The sequence below is a fragment of the Chiroxiphia lanceolata genome, chromosome 20 (assembly GCF_009829145.1).
Source record: "Chiroxiphia lanceolata isolate bChiLan1 chromosome 20, bChiLan1.pri, whole genome shotgun sequence".
In the NCBI taxonomy this organism is placed as follows: Eukaryota; Metazoa; Chordata; class Aves; order Passeriformes; family Pipridae; genus Chiroxiphia; species Chiroxiphia lanceolata.
Window position 1 is genome coordinate 5,010,541 of NC_045656.1, and position 20,806 is coordinate 5,031,346.

General features: G+C 43.6%; 1 protein-coding gene across 7 annotated transcripts in view; it reads left to right on the forward strand.

Moving 5' to 3' along the window:
* CUX1 (cut like homeobox 1) overlaps positions 1–20,806 on the forward strand; it is a 271,733-nt gene that overhangs the window by 231,938 nt on the left and 18,989 nt on the right. For 6 of the 7 annotated variants that reach the window (XM_032707449.1, XM_032707450.1, XM_032707451.1 and 3 more), the window contains 2 exons: positions 2,867–3,131; positions 7,765–19,571. The exons of the other annotated variant lie outside the window; for it this stretch is intronic. In XM_032707449.1, coding sequence (XP_032563340.1) covers positions 2,867–3,131; positions 7,765–8,476 — 977 coding nt within the window. In that variant the 3' untranslated portion in view covers positions 8,477–19,571. Of the gene's footprint in view, positions 1–2,866; positions 3,132–7,764; positions 19,572–20,806 lie in introns of those variants that run through there. 7 annotated transcript variants of the gene reach the window in all.

Here is a 20,806-nt window from a genome sequence, read left to right on the forward strand (position 1 = left end):
ATATTTCATTCCCCTCATTTCCCCATTATCTTGCCTTGTAATAATCTTGTTCAATACCACATAAGATAAAAATTATGTTAGAAGGGCTCTATTTTACCTCAGTGGGCAGCTGCCACCTCTGCAGTGGTGTCTGTGGCACCTGTAGCTGGGCACATGGGGATTCTTCCCAGAGGGACATGGGGATGCTGAGGGGGAAAAAAGGTGTAACTCAGGGGATAGAATTGGCTTTGACAAGTCAGTCTCAGACCCAGATCCAGACCTTTGCCCAAATTACATCTGGGTTTCTTTTTTTTTTTCATATGTCTCCTGAGTAGTGGAGACTGGTCACAGACAAAAAATCAAGCTTCTCCAAAAATAAAGTGTGTTTGCAACTTGGATTCCAGTTTGAGCCTTGCTGTCACTGCAAATGTGCTGAATGATCTCCTTATGCTGTCTACACACAGCACATATGTTTGAAATAAAAATTAAAATGGAAAAGCTCTTATAAATGTCATCTGAGTTTCCAGAGACCAGCATTAAACCCTAAATAAAGCCTGGGTGCTAGTTCTACCTTTGGCCCAATGGAAATTTGTTCTGATAATTGATTATCCCCCAGAAAACAATTGCTGCTGACAGAGCAGTGGGGACACCCTCCTCTTTATGTTAATGAAATGTGAGCATTTATAGAATTTGTTTCATTCCCATGAGAGCAGCCTAAATCAGCCACTGCACCTTTGGTGATCCCAGTGTGAGGTTCCAGGAGCAGAGGTAGGGGTGACATTTTTCCCAAGCTGTCACAGCTCCAGGCCCTCCTTTGCTGTTTGGAGGTGGAAGCTCTGCCCTGCCAGAAATCCCATCCTTTGGAGAGCAGTGAAAGCAGAGATTCAGCACATCCTGATCCATAGGTGTCTCATGCTGACTCAATTGCCTGACCAAATTCCAGAAACTCCAGTTAGAGATACCCTGAGCACCTTTTTACATCTTCCATGCCAGGTTCTGTTTTGTCTCACGGCCTCCTTGAAGTTGCTGCCCGTTGCTGAGGTGATGGATGTTGTCCTCCAGCCTCTTGGTTCTGCTATCCAAGAAGACAAGGGAGCCTTGTCTGTAGTTTGCATGTCGGTGCAAGTTGGAAATAACATCTAGGAAGGAGTCTTGAGATTAAAAACCTTATAGAAATGTGAGATTCTCTTGCTGGAATGATTAATTCCATGGCTGAAGGTTGTAACAGCTCCCTGAAGGCTGCAAAAGTAAGGCCAATGGGTCACCTTGAAATAATGCAGAATCTTTGCTGTTCTGCATCTGGTTGGAACGACTTCAGTAGGTGGGGTTTTAAGGAAATTTATTTTAAAACAAAAACACTTTGGTTTTTTATGGTTTTTTCAAACGTGTGCAGGACTGTATCACGTCAGAGTGATGGATCACAAGCATCTCACGTTCTGTTCCGTGCCAGTGATCTTACACAGTAGGCAATCCACAGGTAATCTGTCATATTCAGGAAAAACAAAATGCAGGCCATGCAGATACCCCCAAAGGTTGCAGAGTTGCTCAGAATTCACTTCAGTGATAGTAAGACACAGCGTAAAAGGTCCCACTAGAGGTGCCAGCGTGTAGAGGACACGATGCTGGAACCCACTGGAGCCAGAAAACCCGGCCAGTCCTGGAGGGAGCTCTGCCAGCAGAAGTTGGCCAGTGTGAGCAGGGCTTTGAACACTGCAGTTTATTTGATTGCATTGCATTTTTATTCTTTGTGCACCCTCAGCTTGAAGGCAGAGCAGTGGGGAGAGAGGAATTGATTTTTTTGAAGAATTTGGTTGCTGACCGGTGTGACGTGCCCCACATTAGTCCCTGGCTCCGACCAGAGCTCCTGGCTCTTGGAGATTTAGTGCCTGCTAGACTGATGTCAGGCTGGTTTAATCTGGAACTTAATAGCCAAGGTTATCAAATTGCAGCTCTCGAATACCTAAACTCTTAAATATCTAGAAGGTATTTAACAGGCCATTAAATATTTTATCGACAAGATTCATCTATATTTGCTGTTTTCAGCCCCCTCATTAGCAATGCTTGTGCATGATACTGCCAGGTGCAGTAAATCCCACCTCTCTGTGCCTGGTGTAAATCAATCAAGTCAGTGACAGCGTTTGCTGGGACTCTTTCCTTGTGGAATTTGCCAGGATAATTCACTCCCCGTCGGGGAGGAGGGTCAGTGGCAGGATCACAGCCTCACCGAGCTCCATCAGCGCAGTGAGAGCTTTCTTGAAAGTACATGTGTTTTGGAGGGAGCTTTGTGCAGGGGAGGAGGAGGGTGCTGGGGGCTGGTTTTCTTTCATAACCTGTCACTGCCGTAGGGAAGAGCTGTAGGAAAAGGCAGCACAGCCCATCACTGGGATCTCTGAGCTCCAAGCGCCATCGTGTGTTGGAGATGGTGTGGGAAGGCAGGAAAGGCTGCCTTCCACTTCCATAGTCGTTATTTTTCCTTCAGAGACCTTAATGTTAGAGAGACCTTCGTGCACATCTGGAATGTTTTTACCACCAAACTCGTTTCAGCCAAAATGAAGTGCGACTGTCCTGATCAGGTGCTCACATGGGAGTTCTGCCCTCGAAAGAGTGAATTTGAAATGAGTCCTGTGAACTGAACCCTGTCATTCGTGTCCCACGTTCGTTGAAAAAGCAGAAGACCCTGGCAGGTTTCCAGTTCATCTACCCTCTTCTGCTCTTTCTGCCTCTTACATCCTCCCTGCATTTGCCTTCCTCTGGTCTCTGGTGATGCCCCGAGTAGCCCATCCGTGCATCTACAACCTGTCACCTCCGTGTTTATCCCGCAGCTCGTGCACTCATTGATTTTGCATTTGTATTCAGCCGGGGCTGATCCAATGTGCTTCTCTTTCAGCCTACATGAAACGGCGACACAGCTCTGTCAGCGACAGTCAGTCCTGCGAGTCCTCATCCGCTGGAATCGACTACAGCCAGGGGGCCAGCCCACAGCCCCAGCACCAGCTCAAGAAGCCCCGGGTGGTGCTGGCACCAGAGGAGAAAGAAGCTCTGAAACGAGCCTACCAGCAAAAGCCATACCCATCACCAAAAACCATTGAGGAACTCGCTACGCAGCTCAACTTGAAAACCAGCACCGTGATCAACTGGTTCCACAATTACAGGTATGTGATCTCCCGGGAGCCCTGCTCCTCAGGGATCTGTTGGGTTTGCTTTGGCAGGGTGCTGCTCTGCTTCAGCAGACTGTGTCTGCTTCCGCCAGCACCGGGGGGTTGTATAAGATGAACGGTTTCGACAGCAGGGAGGTTCTGACTAACGTAGTGCTAATGCTCCAGACTAATTTTAAGTCATCCCTGAGGAGCAGCAATATTCACATATTGATGTAAGTAGTGCTTTTAAACAGAAAGTCTCGCTTTTGGGGTGGGCGTGGATGTAGAGATGTCCACTGATGAATATTTATAAACCCACTGCAGTAGGCAAGGCTGCTCTGTCTGACTCACATAGGCACACTCACACGTGTAGGGGGGTGTTGTGGGTGTTATCCCTGGGTCACTGGATGGGGGGTACTTGGCAGTGTCTGGATGGCATCAGAATTGTCCTGCTTTCATTGTGTTGTTTTCCTGCATGAGAGCAAAAAAGGGGATTTTCTTTTAGGTGTTGAGCCACTGAGAGCTCTGAAAATAGGCATGGTGTGTTTTTGGGAAGCTCTGTAGAGTCACGAAGGACAGAGAACTGATAACCCTGAAATCAGATGTGGCCACAGAGGGGGACTTCTTACAAGGGCATGTAGTGACAGGATAGGGGGGAATGGCTTTAAACTGACAGAGGACAGTGTTAGATGGTATATTGGGAAGAAATTCTTCCCTGTGAGGGTGGTGAGGCCCTGGCACAGGCTGCCAGAGGAGCTGTGGCTGCCCCATCCCTGGAAGTGTCCAAGGGCAGGTTGGACGGGGCTTGGAACAACCTGGTCTAGTGGAAGGTGTCCCTGCCTGTGGCAGAGGGGTGGAATGAGATAGTGTTTAATGTCCCTTCCATCTCAAACCATGATCCGTAATTCTATGATTTATTTCACTGTTGTGATTTAATCATTGAGCTCCACTGAAATGAAATAAGATCTTGATCTGTTCAGTGCCTTTGTCGCTTGAGGGGGAACCTTGTCCACCTTCAAACCACTGGAGTAGGTTTTGGCCTAGAGACAGCAATAAAAAGAAACACCAGAACAGCATATAAGAATTATAAGGATTTGAATAAACATATTATCAACTGTGCTTGGGATTGGGAATCTTAATTAGTGCAGCAGACTTTTCTCCAAGATATTTTGCTAATGAATATTGAACAGGTACAGTTAAGCTACCAGATTTAATACTATTCTGCTCCTTCAGTCGGAGCCAGCAATGTTCCTAATTAGTCCAGACTGCTAAACTTGTTTGTTTTTAGAAACTGCTAACGTTTCAAGGGTATTTTTCACTTTAGCCCTTCTCATCTTTTACCAGGGAAGTTGCTGAAGCAGAAGCAACAGAGTTTAATGAGATATATCAGAAATATTATGCACAACAGTTAAATAATGTTTATAGTAAACGATACGAAATTTAAAAACTATAACCAAGAAATAATCACATTTACACTGAGTTTCCCTGCCTTGAACTCGGTGCAGACGCAGCATCTTCCGCTGCTCAGAGTTCTCCAAACACAGGCCTCTTCCAGTTCCCACTTCCAGGCAATTATACACAAGTTGGAGGAATGCCTGTGAAAATAACGTTCCCCTCAGCCTGACAGCAAGATGTGCTGTTCTCACTTAGGCAGAGGAGCACAGAGCACTGGTGGCATGTGTCACCTCCCTCGTTCCCACGGGCTGCCCTGCCCGGGAACGCCTGACAGGCCCCGGCTGATCAGCGTGCTCGGCCACGGAGGGGAGGTGCTGACAGCTGTATGCAAAATAAAAACACCTCTAAACAAGGGGCTGTGGGTGCTGGGCAGCACAAACCCGGGTGCTGAGCGATCTGGACCTGCTCCCAGATGTGCTGCTGAGGCTCCGGGACTTTTAAGAGCTCCTTTGAACCTGTTTGGAGCCCTGGGTGCTCTGAGCAGTTGGCACCACTGAAAAATCAAAACACATCCCTGTTCTTTTCCTCTGTACAGTAACTTTCTTAGCTTTCATGCATGGAGTACTCTTAAATCATTTGTAGGACGCTGCAGAAGAGGTACAGGTTTTATGTTCTGCAAGGGGAGCAGGGTCTGACCGTTCTGCAGCTCATCTGTTGTAAGAAATGGGTGGTCTTTCCCCTGTTCATCTTCTCCAGGCCACACTTTAATTTATTTATCTCTTGTATACTCTCCCTCAGCCATTTCTTTTCCAAACTGAAGAGTTTTCATGCAGAAGCAGTTCCACATCTCAAGCCATCTGCTACATTCTTTAATATTAATTTTTACTTAAAATAACTTCAGATAAGGCAGGGCACAGATTTGGACAGGTTTGTCTTCCCGTCTCCTGGGAATCCTGTTGCAGTGATGCTTTTCCTTTCAGGTTCAGCCCAAATCTCACTTTTCCAAAGGTGGTTGACGCAGCAAGATCTACCTTTATGTCCACCAGATGGAAAGTCAGCATTAGTATTTATTTTCTGCAGCAAAAAGAAACTTTAAAAAAAATCCTCAACAGGCAAAGAAATAATTCACTTCCGAATATAAATAGGTATAAAGGATTTTGATATATCAGTGAACTTTCCAAGTCTGTGGCTTTGCACCCTACCAGTCACATAGCTCTCAAAATATTAAATAAATATCCCTTACTTTGCATTAGTGAAGCACATACAGGACACACGAGAGTTCGAAGCTCTGTTGTCTTAAAAATATCACAAAAGAGTAGGAGGTAGGAATTTCTGTCCCACTTCACCTGTGGAAACTGGCACATAGACTCAGTAGGGTCACAGAGATGATACTACGGGCCCATCAGGAATTAAACCAGACTTTCTGGAATTGTAATCTGGCACTTGCATCCCAAATTCTGAGCAAATTTTTCAATGAACTCTGTGTTGTGCTTGCTCTGATGTTGTGTGAAGGCTTGTCCAGGGAACTGCAGCAAACACCCCAGGAGATGGCTGACGTTTTGAGTTACACTGATAAATGCCAACAGGGTGTGTGGATGTCAAGGCCAACACCTTCCACCAACGGGAATGCCCTCTGGAATTTTCTAGCTGCTGTCACCAGTTCTTCTTTACCATAGGGATTTAATTACTATGTTAATCAGGAGCCAGACTAGATTCCAGAAGCAATATATTGGGTGTGAATTCCGGGGATTTCCCCAGACATGGAACTGATGTTTGGTCAGATACTGGGTGAGGATGTCAGCATTCAGTACCTGCTGGAGCAGAGGTATTTTAAATGCCATGCAGGCACAAAGCTCTTATCAGTTTCCTCTCCTGACTTGGGGAATGTTACAGAAGCAGCGTGTTCTGGATCAATGTCCATGCAGGGAGATTACAGGCACAAAGAGAGCCTGATAATCGATGTTGCAGGATGCATGCAGTTAATGGTAATGGAAAATTAATGTTAGCACCTGTGGTCTGCTGTTAGGTGAGTAATATTCTCCCAGGGAAAATTACAGACCCCCTAAATCCTTCAGAAGTGTGGAGTCAGCAATACTGCTGAAATACTCAGTTGCATTTCAAATAAGTCGATAATATCATTAGTTTCAAAAGCTGTATTCAGATGGTGTTCTGCATTTGGCCTAATGTTTTTCCGTGGTGTGCTGTCTTCCACAGCACGTTTAAGGAAAAATGGAAAATCCATACAGCTGTCAGTGTTGGGACAGCATTTCCCTACAAGCCCCGTAGCAGTTCCCCGTGGCCGAAACCCGAAAGTGTTACCTTCACTCTGAAAGATAAAGTTTTGCTAAACCCTGCCTGTGCCTGTGGTCTCATCCCTGGCCCCGGGTCATTGAGGCTCCCTCTTGGTTATAGATTAGGACCTGAATGGTGTTCATCACCTCTCCCAGATGGAGCAGAACAGAGAAAGGGTTAGCCCAGACCCTTTTCCCATAAACTGTTCCCTACTTGTGAGGAATTTGGGAGCTCCTAAACATAGAAGATGAGGGAGGAAAGACCAAGTTAAATGGCAAGGTGCTGTATTTGGGGTATTCTTGCACCGCTCAAGTAGTAGGAAGAGCAAGGTGGCACATTGGGCAACTTTATCCACACGTGGAGTGCATTCATTCCCGTGAAATGCTCTGCCTGACTTGTCACTATTCATGTTCTGAAATTGAATTTTTAAATAAAAAATGAGGCAGAAGTCAGACCAGCTCATAGACTGGCAGCCTGTAAAAAGCCAGGGCTTCCCCACAGCAGTTCCATCACAACTGACTTGGTTTCATCCTCGTTTGTCCTTGCTGCCCAGAAGAACAACAGGGGATTTATCCAGAATTTTTCCTGATTTATTTTTTGTTTAGGCACACTGGCTCATTTCTAGGAAAGCTCTGAGTTGGTTCGTATTTACAAGGCATTTTCTTCTGGATCTCCTAGAAATGCATTTATTTTCTTTATGAAAAATATGGATACATTTCCCACCAGGGAAATGGCGGAGTCACCATCCCTGGAAGTGCTCCAAAACCTGATCAGTGTGGCGATACGATTTGGTGGGCGTGGTGGTACTTGGGTAAGGTTGGACTCAATGATCTTAGAAGTCTTCTCCAGCCTTAATGGTTCCGTGAATTCCATGAGAGGGCGTTTTGAGCAGCATCTCTGGTGTGGGTGAGCGGCTCCGCCGTGGCCTGGCAGACTCACATCCCTCTCCCCTGTCTCGCAGGTCTCGCATCCGCCGGGAGCTGTTCATCGAGGAGATCCAAGCCGGGAGCCAGAGCCAGGCCGGGTCGAGCGACTCTCCTTCGGCCAGGAGCAGCAGGGCGGCTCACAGCTCCGAGGGGGACAGCTGCGACGGCGTGGACGCGGAAGGCCCTCCCGAGGGGAAGCCGAGTGGCCCGGAGGCGGATGAGTACAGCAATGCAACCGCAAAGTCTCAGGGAGGGCCCGCCGAGCCGGCTTTCGAGGCGGGGGAAGAGGCACTGCAAGGCGCCAGGTCTTCGGAGAAAGCGGAGCCGTTCCAGGCCGAGAGCCTGGAGGACACCGACGACGAGGGCCGGCTCAGAGCACCGCGCCAGAGCTCCCCGCCGGCACCGCAGCGCCCGGGAGAAGCTCTGGAGACACTGCCAAACTCTGCCACGGAAGGGGATGCCTCTACCTCAGCTGCCTCCACCTCAGTCCTTACGGGGGAGAGCTCCTACAAGTCAAAAGAAAGTTCGGAGAAAACCTCCAGTGTGCCAAGTACGAGCTCGACGCCGGCCGCAGGCTCGCAGAAAGCCAACTCTCTCCAGAGCTTGTTCGGCTTCTCGGAGGCGGCGAGCTCCAGGAACACGCGAGACAGCTCCCTGAGGAAAAAGAAAGCGGCCAACTTGAACAACATCATCCACCGCTTGGAGAAGGCCGCGAGTCGGGAAGAGGCCGTCGAGTGGGAGTTTTGAGATTAAACTGGCCCAACTCGGGAGAGCTGGGAAGTCAAACTGGACCTCTACTGGTTTTATTGTGTTCGCACTTAACCGCCCTGCGGGCCACAGGGCAAAAACGCCATAGGCCAAGGTGCATATAGAAATCAAAAAAAGGAGCGTTAAGCCCAATTTATGTTTGTGTTTTCGAGGAAGAAAACTGAAATGTGTAGTCGAGCTTTTTTGTACCCTGAAGTGTTTTTATTATTGCCCTAAGTGATTTCCACAATTTCTGGAATAACTCATACAGCTTTGCCTTGTGCCCTCCTCTTTGGTGTGGGGCTTTAAAAAAATGAAAAACGGAAAAAGAAAAGAAAAAAAAAAAACCTAAAAAGAAAAAAAAACCTTAAAAAAAAAATCAAACCCACATATTAAAAGGGGGCTTTTTATCTGCCATCTAATGGCTACAGAGCGATAATACACTATTATCTTCTTAAACCAGGAAAAAAGGGGAGATTTTTCAAAAAAAAAAGAAAAAAAAAGAAAGTTTTTTGTAGCTGTTCAGTTGCCACTAAGAGATTGCACAGTCAACCGACTCTAAACACACTAGTTTGGATTCCTACATATTTTCAAGAAAAGAAAAGAATCTTGTTGTTTGAAACTTTGAATTAAAAAAAAAAAACACATTTACTCCACATATTTTTTAACAAAACAAAAAAAAAGTCACATCAGGAAAATATCTTAATTTGTGGTAGCTGACTTAGTGTTTTCTTGTAAGTGAAATAGAATATTGACACGTAGTGCACATTGTTTCATAGCTTTAACTGATTCTGGTCTTTTGCAGCCCAGAATTTGTTTAATACACTCCATTTTAGGCCAAATCAGGACAAAAAAAAAAAATCTGAATCTAGGTATTTTATAATCTGCTTTTTAACCTCTAACCACAGAGCACGCTGATCAGACCTCATATCTAGGAGGTTTAGGAGACAACTTAGAAACAGCATGTACTTGATCATTTCACTTGGTTCGTAGTGTACAGGATTTCCTCTCAGCAAAGACAGATCGCTCCAAAAACGTTGGCCAGTAACATTTCAGCCGCTACTTCGGGGGCGTAGTCCGTGTCCCGAATATTCAGCTTGCCTGGAATCAATGGAAAAGCAGTTCACGTGTCCGATTGCTGTCACACACCACTAAGAGGGACTGGAGCTGCCGCAGATCCGGCCCTTTTCCTGCTGTTGGTGGCCATTTACTGACTCTCTTCCCACCACAAGCACTGATTTTAAATACGTTTTAGTTGTGGGAAGCTTATTTTTTTTTTTTTTTGCGTGGATAAAGAGTACATGGCAATGACCAGACGGGCTCTTACCAGGATGGAAGCAGCCCAGACTCCAAACCAAAACCTTCGTGCTCTCGAGTCCCAGTCCAGCCCGTTCTGCCCTGCAGAAATACAGCCTTTTTTTTTTTTTTTTTTTTTTCCCCCATTACTTTATGCACAGGTTAGGGCTGATCAAAGTACAAATCAAATTCTAACTTGTCTCTAACTCCTCCTGTTGTCTATATGTATATGCGTGAGCATAGAGGTGCGTGGAAGGATGTGTGTGCGTGAGTGTGTGCGTGCAATTTTATACGTCTGTGTATTTTCTTACGTACTTGTGCACACATAGAGTGCATTACTGCCACCTTTTTTCAATAAGCTGTTTTATCAGTTATGGCTTCTACAAGTTTGCTAATTTAGACTCCTTTATTGCCATATCTTTAAAACTAACAATAGATGATTTCGGAATATATATATATATATAAATATATATATATATAATTTTTTTTTGCTTATTTATAGGTGCTGTATTTTATTATCTGATTGTTAGGAAGGGATGAAAGGGGGCAAATATTCTTTAGAGGGATAGACTGCCGGCAGTATTGGGTATAATTTACAAGATGTAGTTGTCATACTGTATATTATTGATTGAAGACTTTTTTGACCGTATTGTGTATCATTGAACTTTTGTCTTAGGTCAGCATCTTTTTGATGACACTTTAATGGTGCATTCATTACTTCTTAAGTTTAATTAATATTACTTTTCTGATTTTGGGGGAGGGAGGGATGGGGAGAGGAGTTCCGACTTTAAAGGTATGTTCCCAATATTACACCTCAGTGTGCTTGTATTAATTCATTGGTAGGATTTTTGACTGTAAGATGTGAAACCACATTTCTTGCATGATGTTTTAGAACTTATGTATTTCATTTACAGTCTCTTAACAAGCGACAGCAGCACTTAGCGTAAGTTTTCACAAATTAAGAATCAGTACACTAAAATCCATCCTTTTCCATGATTGAGGAAAGAAGGCTCTAGGAGGCTGAAAGGCAGGGATTTATTTCCGATTTTCACTGCTAGCTGTTTCAGGATTCCTCCTTGGGTAATTGGGGACTTGTGATGCAAAACTAAAACTGAGAAGCGGAGAGAGCAGCTGCCCCTTTCTGTGACGAGCTGAGGAGAGGACTGGTAATGACAGACACCAGTGTGTGACAGCACGTGCTGGGAGCGGTTCCGCCTTCCCACCGGGAGGGCCGTCACCCCCTGGGAACAGCCAGCGAGGGGAGAACGGGGTGAAGCAAAGGGTTACCTCTCTGTACTTGTCCAGTGTCCTGGTTTGACTTCCAAAGCACAGCTCCATCGATAAATGCACATCCTGGTAAAACACACATACCTTGAAACAAGTCACAACGAGCTGCGCCTTCAGCCAGGAGCCAAACCTTCTGGCTGGGAGACGCAGATATTTTCTTACGTTCTTTATTATAATTTTTTTTTCTTTGTTGTTGTTTGGTTCAGGTTGGGGTTTTTTTTTAATTAATTCTAGGCAATACACTTGCCAGTCTGTTCCTCCTGTCCTTGTCTGCTGATTTGAGATCCAGGTGCTGGATGCGGTCAAGTGGTTACTCTCGGCTTTCTCCATAGTGAGGGGGTTTTTTTCTGTTTGATGATTTTTTTTTTTCCAGTTAATTTTTTGTTTTTAAATTAATATTCCCCAAACTGTTCTTGTGCCTGTGTCTATCTGATTGCATTCCATGATGCTTACTGAGAGCTCTGGCTGCACTGTACGACAGCAGAACTGTATTCACAGGTCGCACGCAAATGCAGCACTTAAGGTCAATCTCTCTTCTTAATAAGCAATATGTAAGTGCCTTGAAACATATCTTTCCCCCCCCCCCCCGTTTATTTTTGGTTTGCTTTTCAGGTTTCCACCAGTTCTTTAGGATTCTTTAGCGTCTGCCCACTTTTTAATGCTGTAATGATTTTTAAAAAGCATATCTGTAGCTTGCCCTAGAGGAAATCTTCCTTTCATAACACTAACTGTTTATTCTAAGCTCCATTATTACATCTGAGTCATGTAATTTTGCTGGATAAAGACAGCATTCAGAAGTCAGAAGTCACTCCATCCTGCCAAGGGTCGTCATTGGGATCTATTATGAAATTAATCAAATAAAATGCTGTCAGTATTTCCTATATTTTTGGCACTTTATTAGTGGCTTAGCTCCTTTTGCTGTTTCATATGTAATGATCTGCGTTGAATGTGGATTAGCCTGCTGAGATGCTGCTGGGGTGACCTGGGCCTTGCTGCCTGGAGTCCCTGTGGGTTCCTTGGTGACCCCCTCCTTTAAGGGCAGGGGCAGACGAGCACCCTCAGATCGAGCTCGTGGAGTTTAAGTGATGCTCCCGGTTTTTCCCGGCGTTTAGCCAAGGTCACAGCTGCTTTTCTGTTGGAAAGTAGAATGGATTAGCTTGAACTACTGCTGAGATTCTCGGGTTGGACATGAGTTACCTACTGGCTTTCCAAACTGGCCGAGCCCCCCCAGTGCAGAGACTGAACTTGCACCGCAGGGTGTGAGCCGTGGTTGGGATCAGGGGCAGCACTTGGAACTCACACTCGGAGGAGAACGTGCATTGGAATAACTTCTTTTACTTAATTAAAAGGACAAAAAGTTGGAGGAGAAGAAATGCCAAAGAGTAGGACAGTGGCTGTCACCCCCTTGGGTCTCTGATTCCAGGGGAAGGGAATGTGTGACGTGGGGCAGAGCCCTCACTGCCGACGTTTCTTTTCCTGATGGATAAAAGCACAGGCAGTTTTCAGAAAATCCATCATGCCAGACTCTGTTTTTTCCCGGGGTTCTTTAAAAGCATTTTATTTTCTCTCTCTGTTTCCAGTTCCATGCTCTTACTAACACCGTGCATGAAGGGCCAGGGCTGTTTTAACAGAAATACGTTTATATTGCAGTTAAAATTGTCAATTTTTCTTTCTGGATGGTTAGGGAAGGAAAAAAGTGTAGTGCTTTGTTTGCTAAAAGTCAGCAAAGAGTATCCCTTGGCAGAGGGGTCATGCAGTGGGATTGTCAATACACTTCCATTTTTGAGGATACAGATTTCAGAGAACAGGATTGCACATGTTTATTGGCAGAAATGCATTTAATTACAGTTTCTGTTGATGCCATAAAATTGGACCATTTTATTTACTCATCTGTAAAATGCCTATAGAAAGAGCTGCCCTTTAAAGGAACCTGTGTCAGTGCACTCTGCCCATATCATGAATTAGTGAGTCCTTTAGTAATAAACTCCTTGCTGTAATAGGAAAGATCTATATTGCAGCTGAAAAGAAAAAAAGAATGTGCCTTTCTCATTAGCTAAAAGATCTTTGCATTATTTTTATGTAACCTGTTGATATGGGAATGGTGTAGAGCAGGAGAGTCATGAACACGACAGAATTCTATGCAATATTCTCTGATCCAATTACTTAAAACTTAATGTTTTTCAATCCTTTATCAGGAGAAATAGTAAGTTAAGGAAGTGCATTGTTCTGGTGGTAGTTTAAACTACAAAGCTGATAAATTGACATAAAATAGGATTGAGGGAAATGTGACAAAATAATGTAATGAAATGGTGGAAAATGCTCACAGTGGCTGCAGTCCCCACTAGCACAGCTGCTGTCAGAAGTCTGTCATTTTTCATGTTAAAATTATTAATTTCAGATATTCTTAAAGCTTATGTGAATAAAAATGCTCCTGGCAAAAACAGGACAGGTTAGAAATCCCCCACACACCAAAAAAAAAAAATCCCCGTTTTGACCGTGTATAAACTATGAGGACACATGGAAAAAAGTAATTGGGTTTGGACACTTTGCACTTGAATCCAAAATGGTTTATTTAAACTGGAACACCACAGTGATCTGGACCAGTGCCTTTAGAAGGGCTGCAAAGAGATCAGTAATCCTGGCTATTTGTTGCAGACTGAAAGTCAGGTGGTGACATTTTTAACCTGCAGATGGAGGGCACTGTTTTTACTTCATTTGTGTCTCTTAAATCCTCTCTTATTTCCTCTTCACCCAGTGGATTTTCTCTGTCTTAAGCCACGAGTGTGGTTGAGCTCCAGGCATTTCTTGGAGACTGTCCAGAAGCAGGAGGAGGAGAAGGAAAGTTGGTTCTTAGGTGGGGGCTGGATTTAACACTTTATAAACCAAATCAAAGCTTTCCCATGAGTGTGTGGCAGTTTTGGCCCTGATTTGACCATCTGGTTATAGCCTCCTATCCCTAAATTTAATTCCCATGGATAAAACATCAGCAAAGCAGGATTGAGTTGACTCCTGTGTTGTCCTGCTGCTTTCCCCTGTCACTTCCTGCTGCCCCACTGTGTGAACATCAACATTTTCTTCCTTTGTGTTGCATATACAATCAACTTATTTTTTTAAAAATAGAGAATTTAAAAATTCTATAAAAAGAAAATACTCTTCCCCCCCCACCCCTCCCCCCAGCAGTTTAAAATCTGGTTTTAAATTGCAAGGAGAATCACTGGCTTGGGAAGCACGAGATCTGGGTTTATTTTCTGGCTCAGCCTTCTTAGTTTGAAAAGGGATGTAGCAATCCTTGTCTCCTTCATTGAGCTCTAAAACATAGAAACATAATTTCAGCAATTTGTTCTTCCCTCCCCATCTCTTTTATGGGATACATTGACTATGCCATATATAAAATATAGTTAATAATGAACTTTATAGCAAGAAAAGCCCTTTATGCCTTGCCTAAGGACTGATTTGTCCTACATGACCAGGTCATGGACTATACCCTACCCTATTAATATGCAAGGATAAAATGGTTTTATGCTCTGAACGTGAAATTTATCCTTTTGGAGAAGATTAGCGTTAGGCCTGTGCACTTAAGTTTTCAGAAAGCCTTAAAAACAGGTATGTGAGTGGTGCCATCTCTGTCCTCAGGGATGATTCCCCCCAGCCAAGCAGTACTGTGGCATATTTAATAGAAGTTATTACTTATAAGGTCATTTTCCAGTTGAAGAAAGTTGTTCATTGAACTTCATTAGCGAGCCCCTCACCCTCTGGTACAATCCAGGACCTGCTTTTCCCAAGATCTGGGCACTCCATGTCTATCCCAAAATCCTTGCCTGTCTGTGAAGTCTGTGTTTCTGCAATTACTTTATGAATGAAACAAAAACCTAATGGGATTCCCGGGCTTGATTTTCACTGCTATTAACAAACATGTTCTGGCACTAAAGTGCATTAAAAGGAAATGCCTCCTTTTAATAAATTAATAAGATTATTGTATTTTTCCTTGTCCAGCTCTTCTGTAAAGGACAGTTCTGCCATTTTTCAAGCTGGCTTTACTCACAGTGAGGCGAGGAGATTTTAGCCACAGTTCTGTAGGTTTCTTATTATTAAAACTGTTGGTTCCATCGTGTCCTTTCAGTTTCTTTAGATTTTGAACCAGCTGAGTTCAGAGAGCAGCTGAATCCTCAACCACAACGGAATAGTGCAGGAAACAGTTCAGCAAAAGTAGATGCCCCTGTGATGTCACGTCTTGGACTTTCTGTTTGAATTCTAGAGATATTTGTGCTTCGAAGTACAATCCTCATCCAAAGATCCTTGGAAATGGACAGTCATGCCAGGAATTTCCTGCTGTTGTGGTGCCATACCTGCTTTTTTGCATAGTTACTGTGTAATTGTGGTGGTGTCATGGCAGCACAACCTCTCTGTTGATAGCAAGGATAATGGCACGAGTTGCATTCTCTTCTGTCTATGCGGGTAATTAATATGCATTTTTAGGAGTTGTTAAATGTGTCTGTGCACATCATTCCAGTATGGAAAAGCCCCTCTGTGTATTTAGTATTTGTGTGCTTGGTCTTAATGGTGCAGTTAGAATTGCTACAGCCAAATTTGTGAAGTCATTTGGGACGCAGGTGAGCGAGGGCTTAAAACCAATATGTATTTTAATGGGTGGAGATGCCATTTCCCACTTGTCAGATCTGTTCCCCGTTGCAAAGAGGGGATTAGTCATGGGAGAGACTGGGCTGTTGGAGATACACGGGTTTAGCTAATGAGGACAGGGGAGATCATGTTCAGAATACATAAAAATGATCCCAAGGGTCTGAGATGTACAAGAGTCAAACCTCACCTGCAACATCCTGTGATAATTACTCTTTAGGTTTGGCTCCTGCAGGAGGTTAATATGCCAGATGTTTGCACACTTACAGTGTACTTTCCTATATCTGTGTACAGCAGGAAGGTGGACAGTAAAGACATATTTAAAACAATAACAAAACCGTCTGATTAAGTAAATAATAACCGAGTGTCAAATTCAAGCAGTTCAGGCTTGCTCTCCCTAAGCTGAAAATTTAAGTATTCTTTGGAATGAGATAAAAAACCTCTGTTAGGCAGCTCCTCTTGGAAGGCGAGTGTCTGTGCTTTCAGGAGAATAAATAAAACCTGGCACTTGACTTGCTCTGAAGTACAATCTTGTCCCCAAGTAACTAGAAAAAAATACTTTCTACAATCAGTCTTTCAATCAGACTTCTCTGGCTTTTGTAGCTTATGTTGGACCCTTCGTGCTATTTTGGTGTGTTATTTATATGTGGGTAAGTTATTACTAGCTTTAAAAGTGTTTCCAAAGTACCTGGTTACCTCTGGATGCTGGTACAGGTGATACAGGGAGTACTTCAGCATCTAGTTCAGAAAGGAGCCGTGTGGGGAATAAGCAAGGTCACATTTATATCATACTTTTCCTTTTCCTTGATCAGGGCTTCCATTTCCTTCTCACTTTCTCCATCCAGAGATGGAGATCACGGATCGTTTCTTTTTTTCTGTGGGGGAAGGATTTTAGTGAAGCTTGAAATTCTTTTGTTTTCACTCAGAAGGCATATCATCCAAATCCTGCACGCTGCCCATTTCCCGTTTTTTAGGGTTTTGCTACTTTCCTGAAATTTACTATTTAACAAGCTTTCTCTGCTTGGAAAGCTATGTGCCTTATTTCCTAATCTCTTCATGGAGAATAATCTAAAGCACAGTGATCTGGATTGCAGCATTCCCAGCCGCTTTTCCCTTGGAGGGGAGCAAACACTGGTGGAGTCACACATCACCCCTTTGCTCACGAGCACTTCCCACACTGTGCTTGAGTCTTAGTGCAATAGAAACTCTGGTTCTGTGTCTGGAGGGTCGTGTCCTGCTGCCAACACAGCCAGGCACGAGCTCTGGTTTAGGAGAATTCAGGTTCTTGGGGGTAAAAAAAAAAATAAAATATCCATATCCCTGTGGGTTGGCTCCAGTGGGTCTCGGGGTAGGAATCAACCATCACCCAGCAGTGTTGATCTCGTCAGGCTCAGTCTCACCCCCTGTGCTCATAGGTCTGTCAGCATCCAAAAAACACTCGTGGACATCAACCACCACAGTCCCATGTCCTTCAGTGCCATCAGTCACAGCTGCTGTCCCCATTTCCACCCCCAGAGCCGTGTTGGCTCTGGGTTAGGCACTGTAAAGTCATTCCAGTCTTAATTTGGTTCTGTCCAGAAGAGGCTTTCACCCACCAGCACCCTCAGCCCTTCCCAGCCCTCGTGTGTCCTTTCCCAAGCTCGCTCTCTCTACAGCATCATAAGGTGAAATACATAAAGGTGGTTTGTAATTAGGAAAACAATCTAATATTTCCTACTTATGAGATTAATTTTAACAGTTGGTTGGGGTTTTTTGTTGAGATTTTTTTTTGTTTGTTTGATATAAACACAACAGGAGTATACATATCATCGGTTTGGGTTGGAAGGGACCTTAAAAATCATCTAATTCCAACCCCCTGCCATGGGCAGGGACACCTTCCACTAGACCAGGTTGTTATCCCCTAAATGGATGTTGGAGAAAGCTTGAGATATCCTAGAGATGGAGCAGGTGGTGTTGGCTCATAGTATCCATATCATTGTGCCCCTGTTTGTGTTTTCTAGAGCAATCATTTTTTCTTTTAAGGAAAAAAAAAAAAGTATTTTATCTAAATGCCTAATAAATAATATTATTTAAATAGCTTTTAAAATAATTTAGGACTGAGAACAAGAAGCCTCAGTTGTGAGAGAAGAGACTTAAAGTATACAGAGAGAGAAAATACCCTGAGCCTCCTAGAGCCTCTACTGAGAATTTGCTGAAGATGCAGAGCCCCTGGTCAGAGCACATTGCGATTGTTCATTTAAAATGAGAGACTGGTTTCCCGTGATGTTCATCTTTGTTGGCATTTGTTTGACTTTCTGAATTCAGAGCTGATTTCCTTCTCGTTCAAAGTTGGTCAAGGAAAAAAAAAAAAAAAAAACACAAAAAGGGAGAAAAATCACAATTCACCTTGTGCAGCAGCAGCTTTTCCTGGCGTGAGCTCTGGAGATCCACGTCGTGCGTTGGTCTGGGCCACAGGGGGGGGGTTCAGTTTTCTTGCAGCGTCGAGACAGGTTCAGACAGGCTTTCCCTGGCGAGGTAACACTGGTGAGCGAGAGAAAAGCTGCAGAAGCCAGACTGCAACCCCGAATTTGGGGGGGGGGGGGAGCGTGTCCGCAGGAGGGACGGTCCGAGGGCTCCGGGAGCACCGACCCGGCCCCGCGGCACCACCTGGCGTGGGCAAAGCTGGAAGGTGCTGAGCCAGTTGCAGGGCACATCACTCACCACTTCTGTGGATTGGGAAGCAAATTTGCACTTTGCCTTTCGAGGGTGTCCCACTAAAAAAAAAAAAAAAAAATCCGATGAATTTCCCACTAAAAAAAACCATCCGATGAATTTCCCACTAAAAAAACCATCCGATGAGTTTCCCCACGTCAGGTTCTTTTCCGTCTGGCCTAGCCCAAAAGAAAAAGAAAATAAGATTAAATAAGCCCTTGTGTAACTGTTGGATAAGCTCTGCCAAACAGAAGGTTGTTCCTCTTGGAATACTCTATGCATTTCTGTGGTGAAAAGCATTTTTTTCCCGTTCCTTGCTGGAAACGCTGCGAGAATGTCACACGTAGGAATTTGGACGTCGATCCCAAAGCAGGTGGAGGCTGGGGAGGGGGGATGTTCTTTTTTTTTTTTCTTTTTTTTTTTTTTTTAATTGTTTCCCTCATGTCCCTTTTCATTTTTTTTTTTTTTTAATTAAAAAAATTAACTCTTTTGCATTTGTGCAATAACTACTTGCCATGAGAATGGGCAGACCTTGGAAATGCCCCGACTACTAACACAGCACAAGATGAACTCGAACAGAAAGTGGTGTACTTTTTCCTGAGAACTTTTTTTTTTTAAATAATAAGCTCAGTTTTTACCCCAGTGTATTGTGGTGTCTTACATTTTTAGCAGTATTTTATATTTTTTCTGTAACGCACTAAGTCTTAGATGTTTTTAGAGCTTGTTTGTTATATTCACAATCACAGATTTTAAAAAAAAAAAAAAAGGAAAAAAAAAAAAGATCCTCACAAAGACCCAATTGACCAAAAAAAAAAAAAACCAACAAAAAAAAAAGTGTCTTTTTTTTTTTTTTTTTTTTTGTACAAGTAGCTTTGAGAAGCCCACGTTGTGTTGCTGTGACTCATCTTTTGTAACATTTTATTTCTTGGTATTTGTTTAAACATAAAAAAAAGTAAGAGTTTATCTGGCTGGCAGTGCAGGGCAGCGCTCCCTCGTCAGCAGACGGCATTGTTTCTGTCTTTGTTTGGTTTAGCCATATAATGTTTGTTCTCAGCACTGTACAACGGTCCCTATATGATATGGAGAAGCAATATCACTGTATGAAACTCACACGATGTATTATTATTATTATTCACTAGCACCCTAGGTGTGATAATTGAAGTAAATATCTTTTATACAAACACAATTCCGCGTGGGCTCGTCTTTTATTGAGGTGGGACCTGAGTCCAAGCAGCAAACATTTACATTGTGGTTCTGGTTTGGTGATGTGCAGAGGGCTCAAGGGGGCTGGTTTGGTGGGATCTGTGTTTGGCCAGGGGAGGAAAATTTACTTTTTGTGTATCAGTTCCTACAAGGACTGTGTGTGTGTGTTCTCAATACCTTAAATATTGAAGTGTTAGATGTCCAAACTGTATCCTTTGTTCAGTGAAATCCAAGTGTGACAATTCCTGCTGCAGTCAGTGGGAGGTGGGCACTCAGCTTCCTACACTGAAATATGTATTTTGGGTTTGAGACTACAAAGGGGGACTGTTTTGAGCACTGTAACAATATATCAGCTGATTTTTAAAAATTGAATTCAATTATCTGAGGTCAGAAATGCTTTAGGTTCAAAAATGAAAATGCAAAAGAATTTTCCCAGATATTTGGCTCTCACTGTTTATTTTTACAGATCCTTTATAGGAAAATAAATTCCTCCTCTAGTGCCTTAGATGTTGTTCCTACAAATATTCTCAGTATTTACAGAGTCAGGAGTTTGAAGTTTGGTAAGGAACAGATGTTGTAATCCATCAGTGGGATTGTATTTTTAAAACTGGTGGAATAAACTGCTGGCTTGGATGCTCTGGGTGTCAAGTAGAGCACGTGTGTGTGTGTTTGTCCTTACCTGTGTGCTCTGTTTTACCTGGCGTGCTTGTGTCTGGGTTTTTTGTGAATTAAAGGTTTTTGAAACGTCTGTAACAGGTTGTTCCACATGATGGGAAGGTTCTGGGTTTAACACTTTTTTTTCCCCCTTCTTTTTAACAACTGGTCAGACTGTTCATTGCTGTAAATGGCACTATCGTGTATAATTTGACCCTAATTTTTTTAAACGTGATGCTAAAGCTACACCTTTAAAGCTATGACTGAGGTTGGTAATTTTTGTACTTGTAACCTGCACTTTTCTTTAGGTGGTATCATCATGGAACTCCTAAAATCACACCCGTGGTCATAAGCAAGGGATGTGTTATACCTGTGAAAGCACAGACCTGGTATTGGGGGAAGCTGGAGAAGGGTCATTGTAGCTCAGAATTTAGCATCTGGGATAAAACCAGGCTGCTCTGTCAAGCCTTACTCTCCGAAAGTTTATTTTTTGGGAAAGTAGGAAGGCAACCCAAACCACCAAGGGTGCATGTGAGAGGTCAGGAGCAGATACTTAACAGTCTT